At 38.0% G+C, this 24101-nt stretch overlaps 1 protein-coding gene across 1 annotated transcript; it reads left to right on the top strand.

Moving 5' to 3' along the window:
* The first annotated feature begins 17782 nt into the window (after positions 1–17782).
* Positions 17783–20892, top strand: LOC149160305 (expansin-A10-like). Its single transcript, XM_089433683.1, has 3 exons — positions 17783–18466; positions 19487–19808; positions 20309–20892. Exons 1-3 carry the CDS (start codon positions 18316–18318, stop codon positions 20616–20618), a joined length of 783 nt encoding a protein of 260 aa, XP_089289809.1. The 5' UTR covers positions 17783–18315; the 3' UTR covers positions 20619–20892.
* The last annotated feature ends 3209 nt before the right edge of the window (positions 20893–24101 follow it).

Raw genomic sequence — 24101 nt, 5'->3', positions numbered from 1 at the left:
GAGATGAGATGCATGGGTCTAAACTACTTTCATCTGAAGAGAACATGTTTTTGTATTTTTGCTCAAGTGGTTGGAGTTATTATGACTATGCTTCTTACTGGGTCTTGACTGTGCAGGGGTAGTTCAAGGGGAGGAAGGCTTGGAAAAGGTCAGGAGGACTCTGAGAGGGTCCAGGGGATCCCTAACATCATTCCACAGAAGTTCACAACGTTCAGATGCCTGGCAACCATGTTTGCAAGCTTCTACAGGATGTCTGCAGGGGATCCTACAAGAAGCTCGGGATTTCTACAGGAAGTCTGCTAACTTCTACAGGATGTTCTGCAATCGGAGTTTTGGGTGATGGATGGGTGAATGAGCTGTATGGGTGGATGGGTAGGATGAGAGGGGAGCTTGTGATGGCTTATGGACAGAGAGATGAGATGGAGAGGGGGTGTGTAAAGTTGGTTGGTCGATAGGAGGGTAGAGGCAATGGAAGGCCGAAAAGATGAAACAGCGTGGATAATAGAAGAGTGGGGAGGCAAATGATCGAACTGGGAGATGCGTAGATGGCCTAGGCACGACTGAGAAGGATAATGAAATGATAGAGTGGTGTTGCGCAGTGTAAATGAAACAAATCACCTCTGCCTTGAGTATCACCGGAATGTCATCAACCTACTCTAACTGTTTTATTAAAAACCAAAGAACAGCAATGTAGTTTAAGAGAAAAGTGTGCATGGTGCTGAAACAAAGAGTTATTCCACAAGATCTAAATGCATGGACACTTCTACAATTGAAAATATTACGTTAAAGCTTGCATGAACATATAAAACTGTGTTTTTGGTGGGTGGCACGGGCTGCACTTCCGGTCCCCAATCAGAGGTGAAAGTGAGGGTGCATTCAACCCTTTTTTGGAGCTCTGATCACTCTAATCTCCTTACTCTAATCTAAACTACCGAAAGCAACTTTGTTCATAACACTAACCTATGTAACCACACCAAGAAATCCGAATCAACAAACTGTGTTTCCAAGTGCATGTAAAGGACAAGAAATATAATGCTGAAAGAAAGACAAGTAACAATACAAAGAAAGGAGGTCTATTGCTCTCAGGTTGGGCCCAAACCTGAGAGCTATAGATCCTCTAAGAACTCATAATTGAACTCAAATCTGCCTGCCTTTTATTAAAAGATCATAGTCAAAAGTCTAACAACATGCCAAAAATGGCTTATAAAGAGCAAAACAGAGCTGTAGCTCGTACTTCAGAATTTGCAACAAAGGTTCAAAAATTCCCATCGAAGGCTACAGCCTCAATATTTATACATTATGAGGGCCAAGCTGGCCTCCTAAATTAGTGGGGCTTGGCTGTCCAACTAAAAGTAAACTGCAGTTCCTTTAGAATCCGTTGGCTGCCTTCTAGCTCGGTGGTGATAGCTGTTGGAGCTCGGAGTTGGGGTGGAGATCACGAGGAAGGTCATTCAAGGCTATGGACAACCTTCCTACAAAACCGCAATGCCACCTTGGCTGTCTCCTTGCCTTCATCTGCGTGTTTTTGCTCCATTTAATGTCAAAAAAGCCTGAAATAAACATGTATTAGCCACATAGGCATAATGGCTGCCCTCCTTCCTACAAATAACATGAATATACTAAGAAATGATGCATAAGTGATAAAAAATGAAGAGTTGAGCAAGGTAAGTAGGCCAAATGAGCCCAAAATGTTACCAAAATTTGGGGCTCATCAAGTTGTTCCAAGAAGAAGGATTGTTGATAAACAAGATGGAGGAAAGAAGAAAGTAGGAAGAGATCTTCTGGAAGTAGAAATCCAAGGTCCGCTGGCTGCAGGAAGGAGAACGAAATACAAAATTCTTCCAAAAAGCCATGGTGCATCATCGACAGCACAACAAAATATACTCCTTAAAGGATGAGGAAGGACAACAAAAATTTCAACATGAAGAAATGGAAGAACTCCTGGTAAATCACTTCAAAGACCTTCTCTCAGAAGGCCTTGAGAATAGAAAGGAAGCCATTCAAAGAATCACACAGCACATACCCAACCTGGTAACTCGAGATCAAAACATGGCCCTGATGCGTGTTTCCAACCTAGAAGAAGTGGAAGAGATAGTCCAAGGAATGTAGAAGAATAAAGCCCCTGGACTTGATGGGTTCACTATAGAATTCTATCAAGCCACCTGACAATTCATGGGGAAAGAGATCCTAGAGGTTGTAGAGGAATTGCGATGTAACCAAAAGGTATGTCCCAGTCTAAATTCTACTTTTATAGCTTTGATTCCTAAAACTACGAAGTCTGAAGATCCCCAAGGATTTCGGCCCATAGACTTATGTAATGTAATTTACAGGATTATTGCTACTCTTATTGTAAAGCGTCTAAAACCTCTCCTCCCCAACCTTATCTCGCCTAAGAAAACAAGATTTTTTGAAGGCTAACAAATCTTAGATGGCTTCATCACGTCCTTGGAGGTAGTCCACTCTCTCAAGACCCAAAAGATCCTTGGTATGATGATAAAGTTGGATTTATCCAAGGCATATGACAGAGTCAATTGGGGGTATCTGTCGAGTATTCTTAGAGCCTATGGCTTTGCCCAAAGATGGATAAATTGGATCTTGGCCATGATATCCTCCCTAGTTGTCTCTATCCTGCTGAATGGGACTCCTACCTCGACTTTAAACCCTACCCGGGGCCTTCGGAAAGGGGACCCTATATCGCCCTTCTTGTTTATCATTGCAGTGGAAGGCCTTGGATGATTATTTAAACATGAGGTTTGGGAATCCCAACTGCAAGGCCTAAGTATTTGGGGTAACGACCTGCCCATCACCCATCAACAATTTATTGGCGACATTATGCTAATCTCCTTGAAGGAAGCCCATCGTATTAGAGAAATCCTTAACACCTTTATGGTAGCCTCTAGAACTATGATAAATAATGAAAAATCTTGCATCTTTTTCTTCAATACCCAAGGGAATGTTAAGGACTATCTTTCCAAAACCCTTGGGTTTAGTACTGGAAATCTATCATCAAAATACCTAGGCATGCCCCTTTCTAATACCCCTTTAAGAAATGCTTGTTGGCAGAACATCCTCCAAAAATTATAAGCAAAACTCAATTGTTGGGCTTTCAGATTTCTTAACTTAGCTAGCAGAAAATTTCTTCTCAAAGTCATGCTGCAATCGATTCCCATATACTAACTCTCAGGCATGGCTACCCCTAAAGGAGCATGCTACAAAATGATGGATATATTCAAAAAATTCTTATGGGGAGGAGCACAACAAATCAGGAAATGGGCTTTGGTATCGTGGAAAGGGCTGACCAAGAAGAAATTGGATGGCAGGGTAGGACTCAGAGATCCCTACATCTTGAACCAAACAATGGGAGCAAAACTTTGGTTGAGATGGATGGGAGGGGGAACTGATCTTTGGAATAAAATATGGACAAGGAAATACAATATTACAGAGAGAATGGAGGATATCCTTAGATATCAAGATCCCCCAAAAGGATCGACAGTGTGGAATCTAGCAACCTGGAATAGACACCTCATTAACCAGCATGCCTTATGGGAGATCCGTAATGGAAAAACAACAAGATTCTGGATTGATTCATGGAAACAAAGAGAAAAAATGATAGAGAGATAGGAGCTTAGGGACATATATCAGTATACTAGGGACAATAATAAGCATGTGGTGGAACAATTATGGAAATAAGGCTAGGGAATGTGAAGTTGGAGGAGGTGGAAGAGAAAGGAAGACTGGGACTAGGAAATAGAAACAGAACAATGGAACGTTTTTAACAAAGAATTGAGTGCAATATAGCTAATGATCCGTCAAGATCTGGATATCTTGAGACGAGGACATACCACTAAAGGCACCTTCACTATAAACAAAGCCTATGACATCCAAGTAAGACAAGATCAGGATAGACAAGACATAATATGGAAAAAAATCTGGAAAGGAGGATGGTGGCCCAAGGTAACCCATTTCCTTTGTATGGTTTGCAAAGGGCTTATCTTTACTTGGGACCAATTGCAAAAAAGAGGATTCCAAGGGTCTTCCTTCTGCTGGCTATGCCATCAACACAGAGAAGACATAGAGCATATCCTCAACACATGCCCGTTTGTGGTGCAAAAGTGGAGGCAAATGCAAGGAGTTTTTGATAGAATGGACCGAGACCAAAATAACATAAAAGGAACAATTCTCCTATGGTGAAACCTTCTCTACTCTAGCCCAGTAGTAAACTAAGCTTGGGATGTGGCCCTAGGATTCAACCTTTGGGCGATCTAGAAGGAATGATACCATAGAATTTTTAAGAATAAAACAACTTCACAGGAGAAAGTTTGGGAAGGTGTAGTCTGAAATATCAATTATGGCTGAGTCATGGCTCTAAGAGGATTGGCAAGTGTCCCTCCAAGAAGCTTGTATCTTGCAGAAACTCAATCTAGCCCCAGGAATGATTGCTACCTCGGCATGGAAGACAAATAGGGTAGGTTCGACATCCCGATCCCATTTTACTCCAGCGGAAGAAGGCTTTATGAAACTAAATTTCGATGGGGCGTCCAAAGGGAACCCAGGAGAAGCAGGGCTAGGGGGACTCTTCCGGGACCCCTAGGCTAATACTAGGCTTATTTATGTTGAAAGCTGCGGGATCGAAAGTAAAAATGAGGCAGAGTTTGCTGTAGTGCGACACGACATCCTAATAGCTATCAGACTGGGGTACCGAAACTTAGAAGTGGAAGGGGATTCAAGCCTAGTCATAAATACAGTGGCAAAACTAAATAATGGCACTAAGTGGGATAAGCTAAGTCAGAGTTGGAGGATAGAAAGACTCATCCAAGAGAAAGGGGAGATCATCTGCAAATTCGATTACATCCAGGTCAGACACGTCAAGAGGGAAGGAAGAAAAGGGGCTGACTTCTTGGCTAATTGGGGGTGCAATCATAAATAGGAAAGGTTAGAAAAACGGTGTTCGTTCAACCCTGGGATGCAAACTTCAATCCCTTGGAGCTAATCCTGGCTCAGGACTACAGAAAGGGTCAAGAAAGTAGAGCCCAAAGCAACTCATGATCCCGAATGGGATACGAGTCGATAACTGGGACAGTAAGGGTACAATAATGAAGGGTACCTAGGCACTTAATTTTGTTGTCTCCCACATGCTCAAGGCATTACATGCTGGGGAGGTGGGCAAGGTGGCGGGACTAGAGGCAAGGCAGGGTATAACAGAGGGAGACGCAATTCGACGTGCAATCTTAGCACGATAGCTTGCAGAGAAGGGTGGTGTCTTAGGGCTGGTGGAGAATGTTGGAACGCGAAGAACCGGGGCTGTCGACGAATACTTGTAGACTTCAGGTATGTTATTCGGCTTCACCTCAAAACTGTAATTATGGTATTTTGAGATTTAGCTGGGGTGTAAGGGGTTATTTCTGGGGGATATGAAATTGTCAGTGACAATGGGGTAGGCAACTCCTCGCCATGGCCTGGTTCTGTGTCTATACCTTATGTCAAATGGGTGAAACCCATGACTGTTGGGGGGGAAGTGCTTACTGTTAGGATGAAAAGCTTCACACTCAGTAAACAAGGGTGGGGGGAAGCTTGATTGTCGCAAGGTAATGCAAGAGGGGAAATTGATCATAGATGGGGGCAGGGGAAAGCAGCTGGTAGGAGGCTTGGGATGCAGTCATACCCGCGACTTGCAAAGTAAGCGTTGGGCTACCTGGAACCCATGCTAGAGTGATGGCAAGGCCAGAAACTCTGGGTGGAGACCTAGTTGGGGGGACCTGAGAGGCAAAAGCACTAAGTCTGAGGTAGGGGGGGAAGGTACCTGAACTACAACAGGCATATAACAAGACGCAAGGGGGGTCTGTGAGCTTGGCATGGGCATGGGTTGGTAGACCTGCATACAAATGAGAGAAATGGAGAGGGGGAAAAGGGCACTTCAAGGGGTTGGGGTCATGGCCTTTCCCATTGGGGGTTGCGGGCTTCGACCCACCCCAACATGACTATGGGGAGAATTGGCAGAGAGGAGAAGCAAGGCAAGAGGTACCCTGCTGCAAGCAACAATGAATGGGTGAGGTGGTGCATAATTTCAATTCTGTGTTTAAATCTAACTTATTGTGGATGTCATCAGTGCTCAGGACAATAGGTTATGGCTCGTGTTACGTGAGGTCATGGGCGAGGTAGGAGAGGCCTGACACCCAGGAAAGATAAGGGGTCGAGCACATCGGAGCCACGCAAGGGCAGAAAATCAATAGAACATCTCATAACAGAGGCAACAGAGGCTTACCGAGAGGGGACGGATGTGGGCATCTAGAAATTGCTAGAAGAATGGGAAGAGGAAGTGAAACAAGGAAGTGAGACAGAGGAAGAGATGGACAACTGGAGGACCTTAGTCCCAGATTCGGGAAACACTCGCGGAAGAAGCATGCAGTTCAAGAAAAATCTATACTTGTATTGGTTAATGAAGAGTTTGCTAGGCAAGGCTATGGAGCAAATCTCAGTGGAAATGGCGGTGACACTACAAGGAATGTCGAGCTCCAAGAAGGATATGGAGAAAATCCTCTTTCAGTTGCATAAACAAGATATTAGGCTGGACAAAATTGACTGTCATATCCCTTGCATCTTGGAGTTGTACGATATGTGAGGAGCATCCGCCAAGGACTCGGCACCTGTTGCATCTATCTCAGAGGAACATAACGATTAGACTCCTACCCATGCATAATTTTGTCTTAAGCGGATAGATTTTAATTTCCATGTTGCAAATATCAGTTTATATAGTTATGTAGTGTTTGGTCATGAAACAGAGACATATCTAGCATGGCTGGAAAGACTAAGACAATATTGTTTTTGGATGGCTTACAATGTGGACCGGTGGCCAACAGACTTGGTTTCCCTTCAGGGCAAGTTGAGGCCACTCGGTTTATCTGTGTGGTGTAAACTTGTTTATGTTTAATAGAAAATGGAATGGTCCTACCAAGCTTAACAAATATATATATCTATATATCTATATCTATATCTATATATATATCTATATATATATATATATATATATATATATATATATATATATATATATATATATATATATATATATATATATATATATAATCAAGCATTATAAAAATTATTTAAATAATATAAAATATTTCCCTTTTCCTCTCCAAGTCAAATATAGTCATTTTCTTCTAACCGTTAGGATGGCTTGTCTTCCTATTTAACCTGCTGCCTTAATTTGTTTCTTCATCTTGTCTTGAAGATGAACCACACTGGTTGGTTCGAAACATGTCAACCAAAATCTTCTAATGTGATTTCTTCCGAAAATGTTTTAAATATTTAAGACATGGATCATAGAAGTTTGAATTCGAAAATCTTATTTCTTTTAATTTCTATTATCTACGATGTCTTTTTTAATTTTCAATATCATGTTTAAATATTAATTGATATATTTTATTGACAAATAATAGATATGATGATAATACCTATCCAATTTTGTCATACATTGATGTTTTAATGTGGATATGTTAGTTATGCGGATAAAGTGTTTATTTTGGAATAGGGCTTTCATATTTTTATTTTAACTATAAAAAATTATTAAGTGAATTGTAGAAATTTAAGCTCCACAAAATATTCTAAAATATTAATAGGAGTATACACAAATCAAAGGTTAAAATTTATCTACAAAGAAGTTATGGCATTTTAATTAAATTGATTAATTAAAAAAATGTTATATGAACAAGTGCCACATGAAGTGAGTTTTAGTTTTTTGGACATGTGGTATTGGTAAGCCATGATATTGTCCATGGTATCGTAGTAAAGCATATTTACATATTTTTATTATTTATTAATAATAACAATAATTTAAAATAAAGTTATAATTTAGTGAATTTTTATGTTTTTTAAGATGTATATGTAATAAGTGTTTAATAAGTGTTTTGATGTTTATATGTATTGACATATATCTACTTTTACTAGCTATTTAATTTATATGGTTGGGTATATATATTCTTTTTATTATTTATTAATAATCACAATAACTTAAAATAAAGTTATAATTTAGAGATTTTTTGGGGCTTGGACTATGTCCTAGAATTGTTTTCTCTTGGCTAAGAGTTAGTTTTCATAGGATGCAAGGAAACAGGTTAACCTCCCAAGACCTAGAGGCATTTGGCAGGAGTGAAAGCATACCCCTTTAGTGACCACTAGCGGGTAATTACAGGTGTTGTGGTTTTCCTTGAATAACACTGATGAGTTAGTCTATATAAGAGGATAGCTCGTGATAGTTGTTCTCATTTCTTGTTTGACAACTAAATTATGATAGGTTTTGTCACTATATAAAAAACTAAATCAATAAATAGTGAGTTTTTGTGATTTTTAAAATTTTAATAGAACAATTTAATTGATAGGACTTAGATTTTTGAATGCATAAATGGATTCAACACGCTGAAAAACCTTGGCACTCTAATTCTATAGATTAAACAACTTAAACTCAAGTTTTTAAAATATCTACTAGATTTTAATAAAAAAATAACCAGAAAAATGCTCTCAAAAAAATCATTTTATCTATGAGCCAAATTACGCCATAAATAATTCTTCATCAAAATATAATACAACATATATTTAAAATTTATAATAAAACATATATTTATAAAATAGAAAGATAAAATGGAGAAAAAATATACACTCATTCCCTTATATTCAACCTGCGGGACCTAGTTAACCTAAATTAGAGTTTTCAAGAGGAAATTAAGACATCGTGGGGATATCATCCATCTCATAATACTAATATTGATCGTCACTAATAGAGTCATCTCATCCATTTCATCATACTAATATTGATTTGCATGAACAGAACCAGATGATTCTAACTGATGTACCCCTATGTGGTATTGTGCGATTTAAGTTAAGAAACACTTGGGCATACTATAGAGGTGTGAATTTATGGGATTCTTTCACTCTTTGCTTCTTATCTGATTTTGATTCTCAAAGAGAAACGCTTACAACTCCACGGAATGAAAAAATGCAAAACCATCACCATTAAGGTAAAGACCAGCTGCCAATTAACTAAAGACCATGAAAATTATAATTATAATTATATATATATATATATATATATATATATATATATATATATTTTGTATAAAAATATTTATTTTTTTTAAGCTGGGTGGTACCTTTCCATTAATTTTCTAATATAAAGCAGGTTACATCCATATGTCTGAAGGTTAGGTGGTCTCAACCTACCCTGAGGGAAACCAAGTCCGTTGGCAACCCAACCGCAAAATATCCCATCCAGAAACAAAAAATAATAAGTCTAGCCAACCACACTATATATGTCTAAGAGTATTTGTTCTTCCTATTTGCTAGATATCTATAAACATAACTACTAATATGTCTAAAATTTTGAAACCGCTTCCTGTAATCAGAAATGTACTTTCACTACTCATCATCAACTGAATCCAACGAAGCAGGGTCCTTTACAGTGGAACCTAGCAGCTCTGTGTGGGGAATATAAGAGATGTGTTTCTCTATGCGATTGAGCCGACCATTTTGTTGCTGCAATTGAAACTGAATATTTTGAAACTCTTTTGTGTAATTCGAGTGTCCATGGGAGGACAGATGCATATCAAGTGGAAATTGCTCCAAGGCTTTGGCTAGAATGCTCTTCATCATCCAAAACAAGTGGGTTGTTTGTTTATATTGAGAGGATATGCCACGATTGTGATCGGGGTCCGGAATTAGAGTTTTCCAATCTTCTAAATCAATTTCAAATCCCTCCTTGGTCTGTCAAATCTTTTCTTCCCAATCTACAATAAGCTGCTTGAATGGATTGGAATTGCTTAAATGATTGCCTAAGTGGCTTCGTGAATAATGTGGGAGGTCAATTTGCGCCCACACCCAATCCCCTCAGATGAACTAGGTTGATTGGTCTGAGACGGGGAGGCTTTCCTCTATTTCACATGGCCACGACCTCCTCAACCATTCCTTCCTTTATCAACATCTCATAACATGATGCAGCTCCTACCAAATAAATGATGACTTGTGTCAAGATCTGGAGGTCTACCTGAACAGAGTCAAAGCTGAGAAGCACGACATTGCTAAGGGTCACTCCAATTCTGGAGAACTGTCAAAGAAATTACAAACAAACCAACCACGTAAGGTAACATCTCTTAAGCATGTTGTCAATCGGCAGTTAGCACTTTGTTATGGGCCCACTTCTACCACCTTTCCACTGGTGCCCAATGACGGGTCTAAACTGACTGACAACACCTTCCATAAGAAAAACCCCATAATTGTCTGGGCAAGTCCCAGAGTTTTCCGATTCAACCAACAAAGTAGTGCATGAAAGAAAGAAAGAACAATTGAATCAAGAGTTGTCCCTTACCCGTAACCCACAAACAACCTTACGTTGATTCCTCAATAGCTTTACATAAAGGGCACCAGTTTGGACCAACAAAATTTCTCTTTTTTGAATTGTCACCTATTGGAATATTATTCTCTAACGTACACCATTGGAACAAGTGCACTTTTGTTGGACATTAAAGCCTCCAAACATGCTTCCACCACCATGTTGGATGTGGAGCATGATTATTTAGAGGTCTTTGTTTTAGCTGGATGTATACCCCAGGTAGTTTATACACCCCTCCACGTGGGGGGGTGCGGGGGGACTTGTCCCTCCCGTGGGGGTTCGAGGGGGCCCATCCCCCTCTGCTGGGGGGTCCGAGGGCCAGCGGTCCCCCGGCGGGGGTTTCGGGGGCAACACTCCCGAAGCTAAAAATAGATGTAAAATTGCCTTGTAAAAGTATAATAATTTCTAGTCAATCTGGGCCGTTCATTAGGCAGATGACCTAACGGTAGAACTTATGTTTAGTTTAGGGTTTTTTGCCCTAGAAGGCAACCCCTTTCCTTGTATGAGGGTATTGTATTGAGGCTATGAAATAGATGTGTATTCTCTGAGCGAGAAACAGAGAGATGAGACTGTGAGAGAAAACAGAGGATACTACAGTAGATCTGTTGTAGGTTGTGTCTCTTCATTTTGCTGGATAATAGAAAGGAAGGACTGGCTGTTTGGGGTGGACGTAGCCCAAACTGGGTAAACCACGTATATCTATGTCTCTCTAGTTTTATGCATTTTTGTGCTTATATTTATGCAATATTTGATGTGTTCCATTTCTCTGTAATATATAATTTTCTAACACACCATGCGTGCACCTCAGGCTCTTTTCCAGAATTTATGTATCAATACCCTTTCTTTGGGGTGTACACCCCATATGGTGAGTGGATCCATTGGAGTTCATCTACTTCGTCATGAAGTCTGACATGTGAAATGTTAAGGGTCACAGTGTAATTTTTCTAGAGTTGGTGCCAGGCTTCAGGAGAATTTAAAGCCAGGGGAGACATCCATCATTACACCTATATTGTGGTGATTTCAGGATTAGCCACTTGATTCAGTGTTCTTCTACCTTGGATAGCCAAGAAACCCACCATTTCCTGGGCATTAGGGGAATTTTGAGGTCTAAAATGGGCCTCCTAAGGAAATTATAAAATAATAGTGGAAATAATAAAATAATATTAGATTACATCATTAAATTTTAGAGGGAAAAAAGAAAAAGCTATCTTTTCAACTTGTATTTTCAACTTATCTCCCTATGGGTTTACTCAAATTTCGAGTAGAAACACTCGTTGGATGCATAATTTGATTCCTCATCCAAGGAGTACCCATTTTTCATACTTTCGATGGACCATGCTACATGAAAAATGAAAAATGTGATTGCAATCACAATTTTTCATGTATTTCTTGTTTTTTGTGTAGCCGGATCCATCGAAAGTATGGAACATGGGTGCTCCTTTTATGAGGAATTAAATTTTGCATCCAATGAGTACTCCCGCTCAAAACTTGAGTAAAACCTTATGGAGATAAGTTGAAGATGCGAGTTGAAAAGTAGTTTTATTATTTTTTAATCTTTTTACTTTTTTACTCTAAAAATGGTGAATCACCCCCCATGGTTGACATCATCATCTTGAATCCTATTGGTTCTTATAAATTTTATTTTGGTTGTACATTTTTCTTAGGAGTCCTGTTTTATACATCAAAATTCCCCTAATGGAAATGGGTATCGATCCCCATAATCTGTCCATGGATCAAGACCTATCCTCACCCACTCACTAAAGCCCACTTTCCAAGCTAGATCAGATCCAATAACGTTGAAAGAATCAACCAACGCCTTATATACAATTGATATGTTTCATATTCTCTTGATAGGATTCTGAATCCAATCCTCCAAGGAGTGGGGTGTTATATATTTCTTGCATACCACTTCAGTGCATGGACTATCTATGGAAATCAACCTCCAGCCAACCTTGGCCATCCATAAGACCATAATTGCCTCCAATACAGATTTGATGAGCATCAACCTCCCAACACATGATAACCATCTGAAACACCAAACCTTGAGGTGTTTCTCTATTTTTGCAAAAAGCCAAAGCCATAAAGTTTTTTTTATAATTATTCGGCTTCAGGTGAAAACCAATATAATTTAGCCCTTTGTCAAAAGTCATAGTTTGATAAGGGAATAGAGTTTGATCATGAAGATTTTCATCTCTAGAGCACCCAATAGCTGAAATAAAGGATTTATGGACATTTATCTCCATCCCTGTAGCCTTACTAAAAAGGGTTAGGGCATTTTTTATAGTATTTGAATCACGCCTAGATCCATCAGTCAACAATAGCACATCTCCCACGAAGATAAGGTGGGATAGAGTTAAATCACCAACCACCACTACCCCTCTTAACTCACCTCTTCTTTTCATATCTCCTTTAAGCATGCTCAACCCTTCCTCTATAAGGAGGAAAAACAAGGGAGATAAGGGGCAACCCTGACGCAGGCCACTTTTAACATGAAAGAAATCTGATGTAGAGCCATTTATTAATACAACAAAAGATACAATAGTAATACAACACATGATCCAATTGATGAAAATGATATTGAAACCTAGATAAGTTAGCAACATTCTAATATATAACCAACTAACTCTATCATAGGCTTTCGATAAGTCAATTTTGGGAACCATGCCTTTTTCTTTTTTGGTCTTCAAATTGTGGAGGCCTTCTTGTGCGACCCTAATGGCCTCATGAATTTTTCTGTTATCAAAGAATGAAAATTGCTCCTTTGAAATGTTTTGATATAAAATGTCCTTCAAACAGTTGAAAGTAATCTTAGTTATAATTTTGTAAATGCAGTTGCATAGGGATATCAGTCTAAAATCATTAAAAGAGTTGGGAGAGTCAGTCTTGGGTATGAGAGATATGAAGGTGGAGTTAAAAGCATCATACATTCAACTAGTCCTTTTACTTTCCTCAACCACACTTAGCAATTTTTTTCCTAAGAGATAATAGAAATCAACGAAAAATTCCACTGACCATCCATCTAGACCCAAAATTTTGTACTTTTTGAATCCATGAAGTACCTTCTCCAGTTCTCCTTTGGTTACTGGTTCCATCAATTCTTTATTGGCTTCATCCTCAAAATATCTGGGAAAATAATGAGAAATTTGAATTACTTCGGCCAAAGTATCCCCCAAAGGAGCTTTGAATAGGAACCAGAAATGTTGTGTGCCAAGTCTGGCAAGATCCCAAAAATTTGAAACCTTTTCTCCTACAGAATCTTCTAGGGCCTAGATAGTGTTGATGGCCCATCTAACCCTAGAAAATGTTGGAGAAATATTGTGTTTTCATTGCCAACCTGTAGCCAAACAACTCTGCTCTTCAACCTCTAGGTTTGTTCCTTTTCTTTCATAATTATTCTCCTAGATGGCTCCAGATGAATTATGTGTTGTTTGGATTCATTAGTTGTGTATCCCCCATTTCCTGTTTCTCCAGTTGCTTTAATTCTATCTCGGACTTCTTAAGAGCCTCCTTGTCCCTTTTGATTTTTTCCTTCACCCATTCAATAGTTTCTCTTTTCATCCTATTAAGATTATCTACAAACTACATGAAAACAAATCTACCCTCCCCTGGAACACACTAGCACAATGTTCAGAAACCAAATCCCTGAAGGCCTCATCCTTCAGCCATACATAATTGAATTTAAAAGGGGCTTTTGGCTTCCTTATATCTCCCTTAAGTTCTAGATAAATTGGATGGTGATCCAAGTTTCCACCTGTACCAAACCGCTGGCAAAAGAGGCATATATTTTCCAGCATAACTGATTTGATCAAGAATTTATCTAGTCTGGGAGGAACCATATCCTCTCCCACCCTTATATTACTCCAAGTGGGTTTGATTTTACCCATATCAACATCAATACTAAATTAAATTAGAGACATAATTCGAAAGAGAGTCAACATGAGCATGTTCTCCCTAGATCTTAGACAAACCCAAGGTCAAATTTAGGTCTCCACCTAATACCAAATTATCGACCCTCATGAATGACAATTTCATCAGCTTGTTCCAAAAGGGAACTCTATCTTGGTAAGGACCATAAACATTAATAGTGTGAAACTCACATCCAATCTCTTCAACAAAAAAATATGCCACTATGATACCCTCACATACCCTAGAATTAAGGACCTTAATAGTCTTACGGTTGAGTCCTAGTCCCAAGAAACCTAACCTACCACTAGCATCGACAACCATAAAGAACCAACCCGAAAATAACACCTCCAAGGCTCTCAAAATAAACTCACTCAAGCATAAGGTTTCCTGAAAGAAGATCACATCCAACCAATCTGATAACACCAACTATTTTAAGGCTAGATTTTTGGAGGGGCTAGCCATCCCTCTAAAGTTGAAGGAGAGACACTTCATTAGGAACCAGTTACAAGGGTATGCACCACTCTAAGTACCTCTTTGAGAGAGAGTTGTTTGCCAGCAACAATGTCCTAACTAGCCTGGACTTTAGCCTTTGAAATATGCAATTGTCGACCTCTAGAGTTTTTGGTAAGCTTCAATGGGGATGGGGGGCCAAGCTCACTCACATAATCAAGAGGGATGTGACTCTTTGATTTGGAACACATACTATATCTAGGTTGCATATCAGAATATGATGAAGATTCGACAAGGATACGAAGGGAAGGGGAAGGTGTTGGACAACATGCAGGTTCATAAATAATGAAGCAAGTAACAGATCTAGAACCCAAATGTAAATCCCCCACTCCCCTCAATGTTCATTGAATAGATACAGTAGACAAGTGCACAATTAAAAAACACAAAGATTCAATGAGACTTGAGATAGGAGGAGAGGACGAGAGAATACTTGTAGTGGGTGGAGCCAAGTTTATAGCCTTCCTAGTTGATTGGATGGGTGCCCTCACACTCAATTGCTGAAACCTGGAGTATCATCCATGGAAAGAGTCCCTCGAGTGCTTGAATTCTCAACATTAGCAACCTTCACTAGGCCACCCCCACCTTCATCCCCAACTCCATTAGATTTTCCCCAACCCTAAAGATTCTTCCCTAATTTCCCTGAATAAGGAAGCAAGCATTCTTTTAGAACATGCCCCACCTCATGGCATCTCTGGCACTTAAACAACACCCCTTCGTAGTCTAAGATTTGACGTTGCATATAACTTCCATATTGAATATTTAAAATGGCCACTAGGCCCTCTCTAGTGTCTAAATTGACTAGCACACATGCATATGCCATCTTTCTAGTCTCCTCATAAGATCAGTCATAATCCAAGAAAGATCCCAACTCATCCCCAATTCTTCTATAAACATCTTTTGTCCACAGTTGCATTGGCAAGCTAGGGAGTCACACCCACATTGGCCCAATACCCAACTATTCCTTGTTTGGGTCGAAAATAGGTGTCCCTATTTTAAATAGGATGGGCACAATTCCAATGTTCCAAAACCTAGAAAGAACCTAGCTAGCCTTGGGCTCCTCATTGAACATGAAGGAATGCCAACCCCTTGTTAGTGTTTGAACCACTGAAAGAGATGTCATGTCCTTCCCCCATTCTTCCTCTGACCATTTACTCCGACTAGCCACTGAGAAATTCCTTCCCTAGACCCGACTGACCAACACTTTTCCTGCAACCTTAATAATATCATTAACTTGAATCCCTTCCCCCATAATTAGATTCCTGAATGCCTCTTTGACCTTTGTGCATTTTTCCTTCTTGTTGTTCTTCTTGTGCTTTGCAGCCTCCTTATGACCACCATTGGGATATTTTTTGGAAGGGTTCTGACTTGGGTGCATAAACTACCAACCCCCAACATAATAGGGGCTTCTTGAACCGAAGAAAAGCCTGTATCAAACCCTAAGTATGCACCACAAGGGATCGCCAAGGCCCCAATCCCCCATGAAGAACCCACCTTGCCGCTCTGAAAACATTAAGATTGTCTTGCCTTAGGCCCTTCATAGATGGTCACATTGAGGTCTTGAGTCATCCCTTCCACCCCTAAGGAAAACTTTTGTCCTCCTGAAAGCCTACCCCCAATGGTTTTAAATAGAAAATAACAGGCTCTCCTGAGCAAGATGAACAATTTATATATACACATTTAGTAGCAAAATTCAGAGTGCCAATTGAAAACCCTATATTACCTACCTGTTGATATTGCAAATTATCCCATACCTAAGTTCCCACCACAGAGTTTGCAGAGTGTCCCAAAAGAATTGATTTCGCCTCATAGTTTGGGCTAGAAAAATAGGGATTTTGAATCAATTGATTTGGTGAGATCACCTCCAACACCAAAAGAGAAGAATAAACCCCTGGCGCTCCAGTTGTCACTCCAAGATCCATTTCGAGATGTTGATGTGGTGGCTCTTACCAGATAGACTCGAACTTGTAAGGATCCGAAGAATAGTCTACGTTAATGTCCATACCATCATTCGATACCACTTTCAATCCTCGGAGATAGGCAAGAGATCCCTTCAAATCATCTTCCAATTAGGAAAAACCTCACACCCTTCTTCCTACAAAAACACACTGTCTCATCACTGAAACTAGGGTTTGTTGGCATTTAAGGGAGAACAAATATTGTGATCCCTTGCCTAACCCCAACTCGAATCTTTTCCTTCGGCAAAGAAACCTCTGAGCCCTCACAAATTTCATCCGCATCGTTCTACTACTAGCTATTTCCCATCACAAGTAAGGTTGACTTTAGACAAGTGCAAAATGACACCTAGTAACTGAAACCATGCGATGGTCGTCAAAGACACGTCAGTGCGCACTATAGAGCCATCCTTTATCACCTCTCATTTGGCTCAAATTTCAAAATATTCCTTAAATCTACAACCTAAATAAAAACTATGGATAAACAATCAATTTATTACACATTGCAATAATTTGAGATAATATTGGTTAATGCTTTTGTTGGTTTGACCCATGGGCATTTGAACATTGAATCTCTTGATTTACTTCATAACAAGACCATTGCCAATTGCGTGAGTGTAAAGAGAATTAAACCCATGACCTCTCAATAGCAAAGATGCTTTAACTATGGAAACTCAACCAATTGAGATAACCCTTGAGGCTTCCCAAATTTATTATTATAATAAAATTATAATTACATTTAATTTCAATTTTATGAATTTAAATAATATGTTTATAAATTGATTAGTGATGACAAAGCTCTACATTATAAATTTCAAATAAAATCATAAATAAATAAATAAAAATCTCACTGATACAAAAAAAACCAATAATAAAAAGAAGATTTTTAGTTTAATTAAAACAAATTTTAGGAATAACAGAAGATTTGTACGCTTGGAAGTAGCCTCTGTTGCATATTTTATCCAAAGTCCATTACAGCCATTATAGACGATGATTTCATTAATTTAAAGGTCAAGTTCTTACCTGTTTCAAAGAGTGTATCGGTGAGTTTGTCAGGTCTTGGGTCTTGGGCCTGCATACACCTGGACGAGGTGGGACACAACGATTCCAACAACAATTCCAAGCCTTCTGATCTTGTGGGATCCGGAGATCTTCAGACAATGAGATCGCTTGAGCATTGGCGAGTCTAGTTCCGCCAGACCTTTGGAAAGGCCATTAATGGCGGATTCAAACAGTTGAAGTAGATGGCAGTTATGAACAGTTCGATTTGAACTAGGGTATCGAGACAAGAAGCCACCAGTAACTACATGGAGTCAAACAGTTGTGACTTGGCGGACGATGGAGTTCCAGGTGTTCAGATGAACATGCGCAAGGCGGGGATCGAAGGCCTTTGGGCCTCACCCCATTGTTATAAATCTTTGGGAAACCCTTGTGGCTCTTCAGCTGAGAATCAATACCTCATTGTTCAACTATTTCTCAGTAGTACTACTTTTATTTTGGCCGGCGTTCAACGTTAATCAATCTCTGCGGTGTCGATTGTGGTTTGGTGGTTTCTCCGGCTAAATCATGAAGACATTCGCAGAGCTGCTAGTGGCGTTGGGCGTCGCATTCTTCATCGTCAGTTTGCTTCCACCAGCTTGTGGAGATGTTGAGACGTTGGGGTGGAAACATGCTCACGCTACTTTCTACGGCGGATCAGATGCTTCGGGAACATTGGGTTAGGATACTTTCATCTTTCCCTCGCAACTTTTTCAGAAAATATTACACGATATCTTTTACAGTACTGTTTTGAAGAGTGTAAAAGCCAATTCTTCGGGAACATTTGGTTAGGATAGTTTCATCTTTACCTCGGAACTTTTTCAGAAAAGGTTAGATCAGCCGATGCTTCAGGAACATTTGGTTACGATAGTTTCAACTTTACCTCGGAACTTTTACAGAAAAGATTAGATCAGCCGATGCTTCAGAAACATTTGGTTACGATAGTTTCATCTTTACATCGGAACTTTTTCAGAAAAGATTAGATCGGTATCTTTTACAGAGTTTTCTTTACCCTGGAACTTAAGCATTTGGTTACGATAGTTTCATCTTTACCTCGGAACTTTTACAGAAAAGATTAGATCAGCCGATCCTTCAGGAACATTTGGTTACGATAGTTTCATCTTTAGCTCGGAACTTTTTCAGAAAATATTAGATCGGTATCTTTTACAGAGTTTTCTTTACCTTGAAATTTTTCAGAAAAGATTATCGGTATCTTTTACAGAGTTTTATCGGTATCTTTTACATAGTTTTCTTTAACTTCAATCTTTTTCAGTAAAGATTAGATCAGCCGCTGCTTTGGGAACATTTAGTTACGATAGTTTCATCTTTACCTCCGAACCTTTTCAGAAAAGATTAGATCGGTATCTTTTACAGATTTTTCTTTACCTCGGAACATTTTCAGAGAAGATTAGATCGGTATCTTTTACAGAGTTTTTAAAAATGGAAAAATTTGTTTGGTTCTATTCGTACAGTATTTTTCAGGATAGTAAATTTTGAGAATATCTAGGAACTTAGGTTAAATAATTGTTGCTGAAGGTTTTTGTCCGTCAAACTCTGGAACATTTAAATTCCAAAACAAATAAATGGACTGTATTCATTTCTTGTTGTCCATTTATAATCCATTCAAATGAATTTATCTTAATCACTTTTTTAATTATCATTAAGAATGAAAGAGATTTGACATCGTGCATTATTGCAGGAGGAGCCTGTGGATATGGAGATTTATACAGCCAAGGGTATGGAACGAACACGGTCGCTCTGAGTACCGCGTTGTTCAACGACGGGTTGAGCTGCGGAGGGTGCTACGAGATTCGATGCAGGATGAAGGCGGATCCACAGTGGTGCCTCCCAGGCACTTCTGTCATTGTCACGGCCACCAATTTCTGCCCACCAAACTACGCTGAAGCCAATGACAACGGTGGGTGGTGCAACCCGCCTCTGCGCCACTTCGACATGGCTATGCCAGCTTTTGAGCAGATAGCCAAGGTCAAAGGGGGTATCGTACCTGTACGCTACAGAAGGTAGGATACAGAAATAAAAAAATAATTACATGGCAAAGTTTCATGTTTTAAAGATGATTAAGATGAAAGCCTTATCAATTCTTTAATTATGACTGAAAGTTTTATCAATGACTGGTAAATTAGAGAGTTTGTGTGGATTTTAGTTTTCGTGATGTTATGGGTTTAAATTTTATAAAAGGAATTGGGGATGGGATGGGCTTCATTTGAATGGTTTCCTTGGAAATTCAAGCTTCAAATAATCAATGGGATGGGCTTCATTTGAATGGTTTCCCTGGAAATTCAAGCTTCCCATAATAGCATTTCGCAGGTGGGTAGTTTGTACAGTTTTGATAATAGCATTTTTGAGGTGAGCATTTGGTAAATGAATATATCCTACAATCTTGATAATAGCATTGTGTACATAAGTTCTTCCATTCAACCTTGAATGGATTATTGAAAATGGGAATAAAAAATCCCAAGGTTAAATATATATATTTGAAGTGCATTGTGTTGCATCGCAGGGTGTACTGTGCGAAGAATGGAGGAATCCGTTTCACAATAAATGGACAACGTTACTTCATAATGGTGATGGTGACCAACGTTGGAAGAGCGGGCGACGTTATCTCTGTATCAGTTAAAGCTTCCAACTCCGACCAGTGGGAAACAATGGTGCGTAATTGGGGCCAGAATTGGCAGACAGGCAATTCTCAGTTAGTTGGTCAAAGTCTCTCCTTCAGCGTCACCACCAGCGATGGCAACACGGCCATTTCCCCTGAAGTAGCCCCTCCTAACTGGCAGTTCGGCCAAACCTTTGAAGGAAATCAATTTTGAATATTCACATTTCTTCATCATCACCTCATGCTGCCTGCTCCAAAGTACAATCAGTGAATAAATATACAAATTATGTCGTCTATTCTGTATTACCTGAATGGTTTTAGGCTAGGCAGGCCAATACAGACAAATTATATAGTTTGTTTTGTGAATATGTGACCAGAATAATTTGAAGCAAGGCCAGGAAGTGGTGATTGGGTTGGTTTTCTTTTTGAGCTGAGATTAAATTTGACTATGTAATATCTTTTTATTTAATAAAAAGTTTTTTGTTTTTGGTATTCAGGGTATACCAGGGGTTTTGTTTAGGGTCGTCTTAACAAATTGGTTAACTAAACTTATTTGATATTGAGAGGTTAACTAAACTTATTTGATATTGAGAATGATTGTAACCGGTCAAAAGTTGTGAAATTAATAAGATCAAAATATTGGATAACGGGCCTTGGAGAGACTTTGGCCTAATTATTGACATTTAGTTTGGATAATCGGCATTAGAGAGACTTTGGCCAGAATATTGACATTTGTTTAAAAGTATTATAATAAAAAAAGGATAATACTCTTTCTCCAAACCACTTAAACCTCGCCCAAGTCACGTTTCTTAAAGTTTTATGTACTTTTTTTTATTCAAAGTGTTAACTTAAGTACCTGGCCCAAGTCACGTTTCTTAAAGTTTTATGTACTTTTTTTTCTTCAAGTGTTAACTTAAGTATTATAGTTATCTTTCAGTGTTTTTTTCTCAAAATTTTTATGGTTTTTCCAAGTTTTATAAAGTCTTTTTACCCATTCTTTATGAAACTATATATGCATGAAGCCACACCTCCAACAATGTGGACAACATGGCAATATCACCAAAGCTAAAATTGGAATTTTGAGAGGAAAAATAGTGAAATAATATAAGGAATACGTACATGAGAAAAGAGGTACTGATAAATATGTTAATCATTGCTTTTACCATAGATTACATTTGTGCTAACTAGTGTGATGAATTTATGCTCGTTTTGGTGGTTTATTGACATTATGATTTGATTAATTATGTTATTTTTAAGTAAAATATAGGTATGTTTTATTTTCGTGAATCACATGGAGCTTATCTGAGAAATATTTCAACCAAATTCCCCAAGTAATAAAAGGACATACACAACTTTTAGGCATATTTTATTTTCATGAATCACATGGAGCTTATTTGAGAAATCTTCCAACCAAATTCCCCAAGTAATAGAGGGACATACAACAAAGTTGTATAGGAGAAATCCATCTCTTCGAATTGAATAATATTTTGTTGTTGGTGTTATTGCTATGGTAAGCCATGGTAGGAGAAGACTCCCCACAAGTGCACATAGGAATTAAATAACACATCGAAACATTTATCATTAACATCTACCAGCAGAGAATGATCATTAACAAATAGTAATGAAGCCTAGGCATACTTAATTATCATATAATATATTAAAACAGGGGTAAACCTGAGGACTTCATCATACAAGTATGTTGTAACGCAATATTTCTACACATAAAACATTGTCATATGTTTGTACATCATATAATTTAGACTTATTTATAGTAATGACCGTAATCACCATGGTTATGGTTTTCTTTTTTCATAAGAAGTCTTTTATATATATATATATATATATATATATATATACTTTAAAAAGTTAGCATAACCATGGTGATTATGGTCACTTATACAGGTATACCTTTTCTTTGTGCCTATTAAAATATTATATGGTTTTTTAGACTTAAAAAAAATGATAATGGAGTTTAAGTACATGATGTAATAATAAGTAGCAATAATTAATGAATAAAAGGTTGATTCTATTGTTAGAGAACATTTATGTGAGGTAAGACACATGGTGAAGGAATTTAGTAGATTAACCCTCACTATGAGTATCCTTCCTTAATAGTTGAAGAAAAGTGGATAAATCTAAGAGCCAATGCAAGGGAGAAAAATCTCAAGAGATTAGGGAAAATACTAAACATTATTAGGTAGGAGAGTAATTTAGCATAATCATGCAATAGGTAGGAAAGTAATTTAACATTTATCCATAGCATTGTTAGCTTATTAGTTTAGCATGGAGATAATCATAATAACTTTATGCCATCACAAAATGAAAATCTAATATAATAGTCTGCCAAGTGACCTTGGTAGCCTACTTATTAGGACAAGGCCTCTATGTAAATATACTCACTAGAACAAAGCCTTAAAGCCTTTATTATCGTACCCTCTATAGAAATGAATTTCTATCATACTACATTTGAAACCTCTAAAGATAAATGATATTGAATTATGTTATATTTAGTTAGAATGTGAGGTGATTCCATTTGGTTGAGAGAGTTATATGTGGTATTGCACCATACACTTAGTGTCATTTCTATTTATTTTTAATTTATCCATTGAATTTTTGGAGAGATGGTGACTGCAAAGTCTAAGACACTATTTTCTCCATTTGTCATTAAGGGACTCACTTGTGTAAACTTTTTTTATTTATTAAACAATGTTATGAATCTAGATTCATACACCATAAGTTTTTTTCTTATCCATATAATATTGTCTATTATTAGATATTTCCATATTTAATGAGCTCTAACGTAGATCCTTGTTTTCTCTCATGTGGCCTTTTAATGGAAACATCTCGTTCCAAGGGGTGTACTTTTGGCTTTGAATTCATAATTGATTGGATCTATAGTTCACTGGAAACATTTGAGAGGGGAGAAAAAATAATTGGGGTTTGAATTTTGTTTAGATAATTTTGCGTTGAAATACTTACAAGAAAGGTTTTGGGTTGAAATACTTACAAGAAAGGCATGAAAATCATGGCTTGGAAGTCTCCTCCACTAGAGATAAAGTCGGATATCCAATCAAATATACCAACTTCTTATTAACATTACTAGATTTTGGGTTAACATATATCCAAATAAATTGATTCATGAATGTATAACTTTTAATGAACACAAATCCATAAATTTAATAAAAATGACATTTTTTAATTTTTGATATAAGTGGTACATATCAATCACAATGTTTATATATCATAATTTATGACATTTAAGCAAATGCATTTCACAAAAGAAAAAATCATCTAAAGCATTTGTTTGAAGATCCTACACAAATGAGCAATGTCTACTTACAGAAAATACATCTTTAAAAAAAAAGTAAATTTCTTCTAATCTTAAACATCATCATTGAAACATATATGATCAACTTCCTCACAAGTGCTTTTTAGGTGGATATTCTTCATATTCAAATTCATTACTCATAATCATATAATCCTCAAAATATAAACTTAGTGGTCCATGATTATTGATCAAGATGGGTCCAAAAGTAAAGGATGTGTCATGCCCTAATCCTGTATTAGTGGAATGTGATCATTGAGTTGCATCTATCAAAGAAATGTCTTTGGATGAAGCATTTTCACTAAAATGATGCCTTTGGGTGTCATTGATTTTTCATTAGTGGACTTAAAATATACCATTAATGAATTTATT

This window comes from Pinus tabuliformis, chromosome 5_2, assembly GCF_031772625.1.
Source record: "Pinus tabuliformis cultivar Carrire ecotype Pingquan chromosome 5_2, CPIR1, whole genome shotgun sequence".
In the NCBI taxonomy this organism is placed as follows: Eukaryota; Viridiplantae; Streptophyta; class Pinopsida; order Pinales; family Pinaceae; genus Pinus; species Pinus tabuliformis.
This window is presented reverse-complemented; position numbering and strand designations above follow the sequence as displayed.

Coding starts and splice junctions, on each gene's coding strand:
- LOC149160305 (XM_089433683.1), top strand. CDS start 18,316: ATGAAGACATTCGCAGAGCTGCTAGTGGCGTTGGGCGTCGCATTCTTC. Junction 18,467..19,486: donor AGATGCTTCGGGAACATTGG/GTTAGGATACTT, acceptor GCATTATTGCAG/GAGGAGCCTGTGGATATGGA. Junction 19,809..20,308: donor GTACCTGTACGCTACAGAAG/GTAGGATACAGA, acceptor GTTGCATCGCAG/GGTGTACTGTGCGAAGAATG.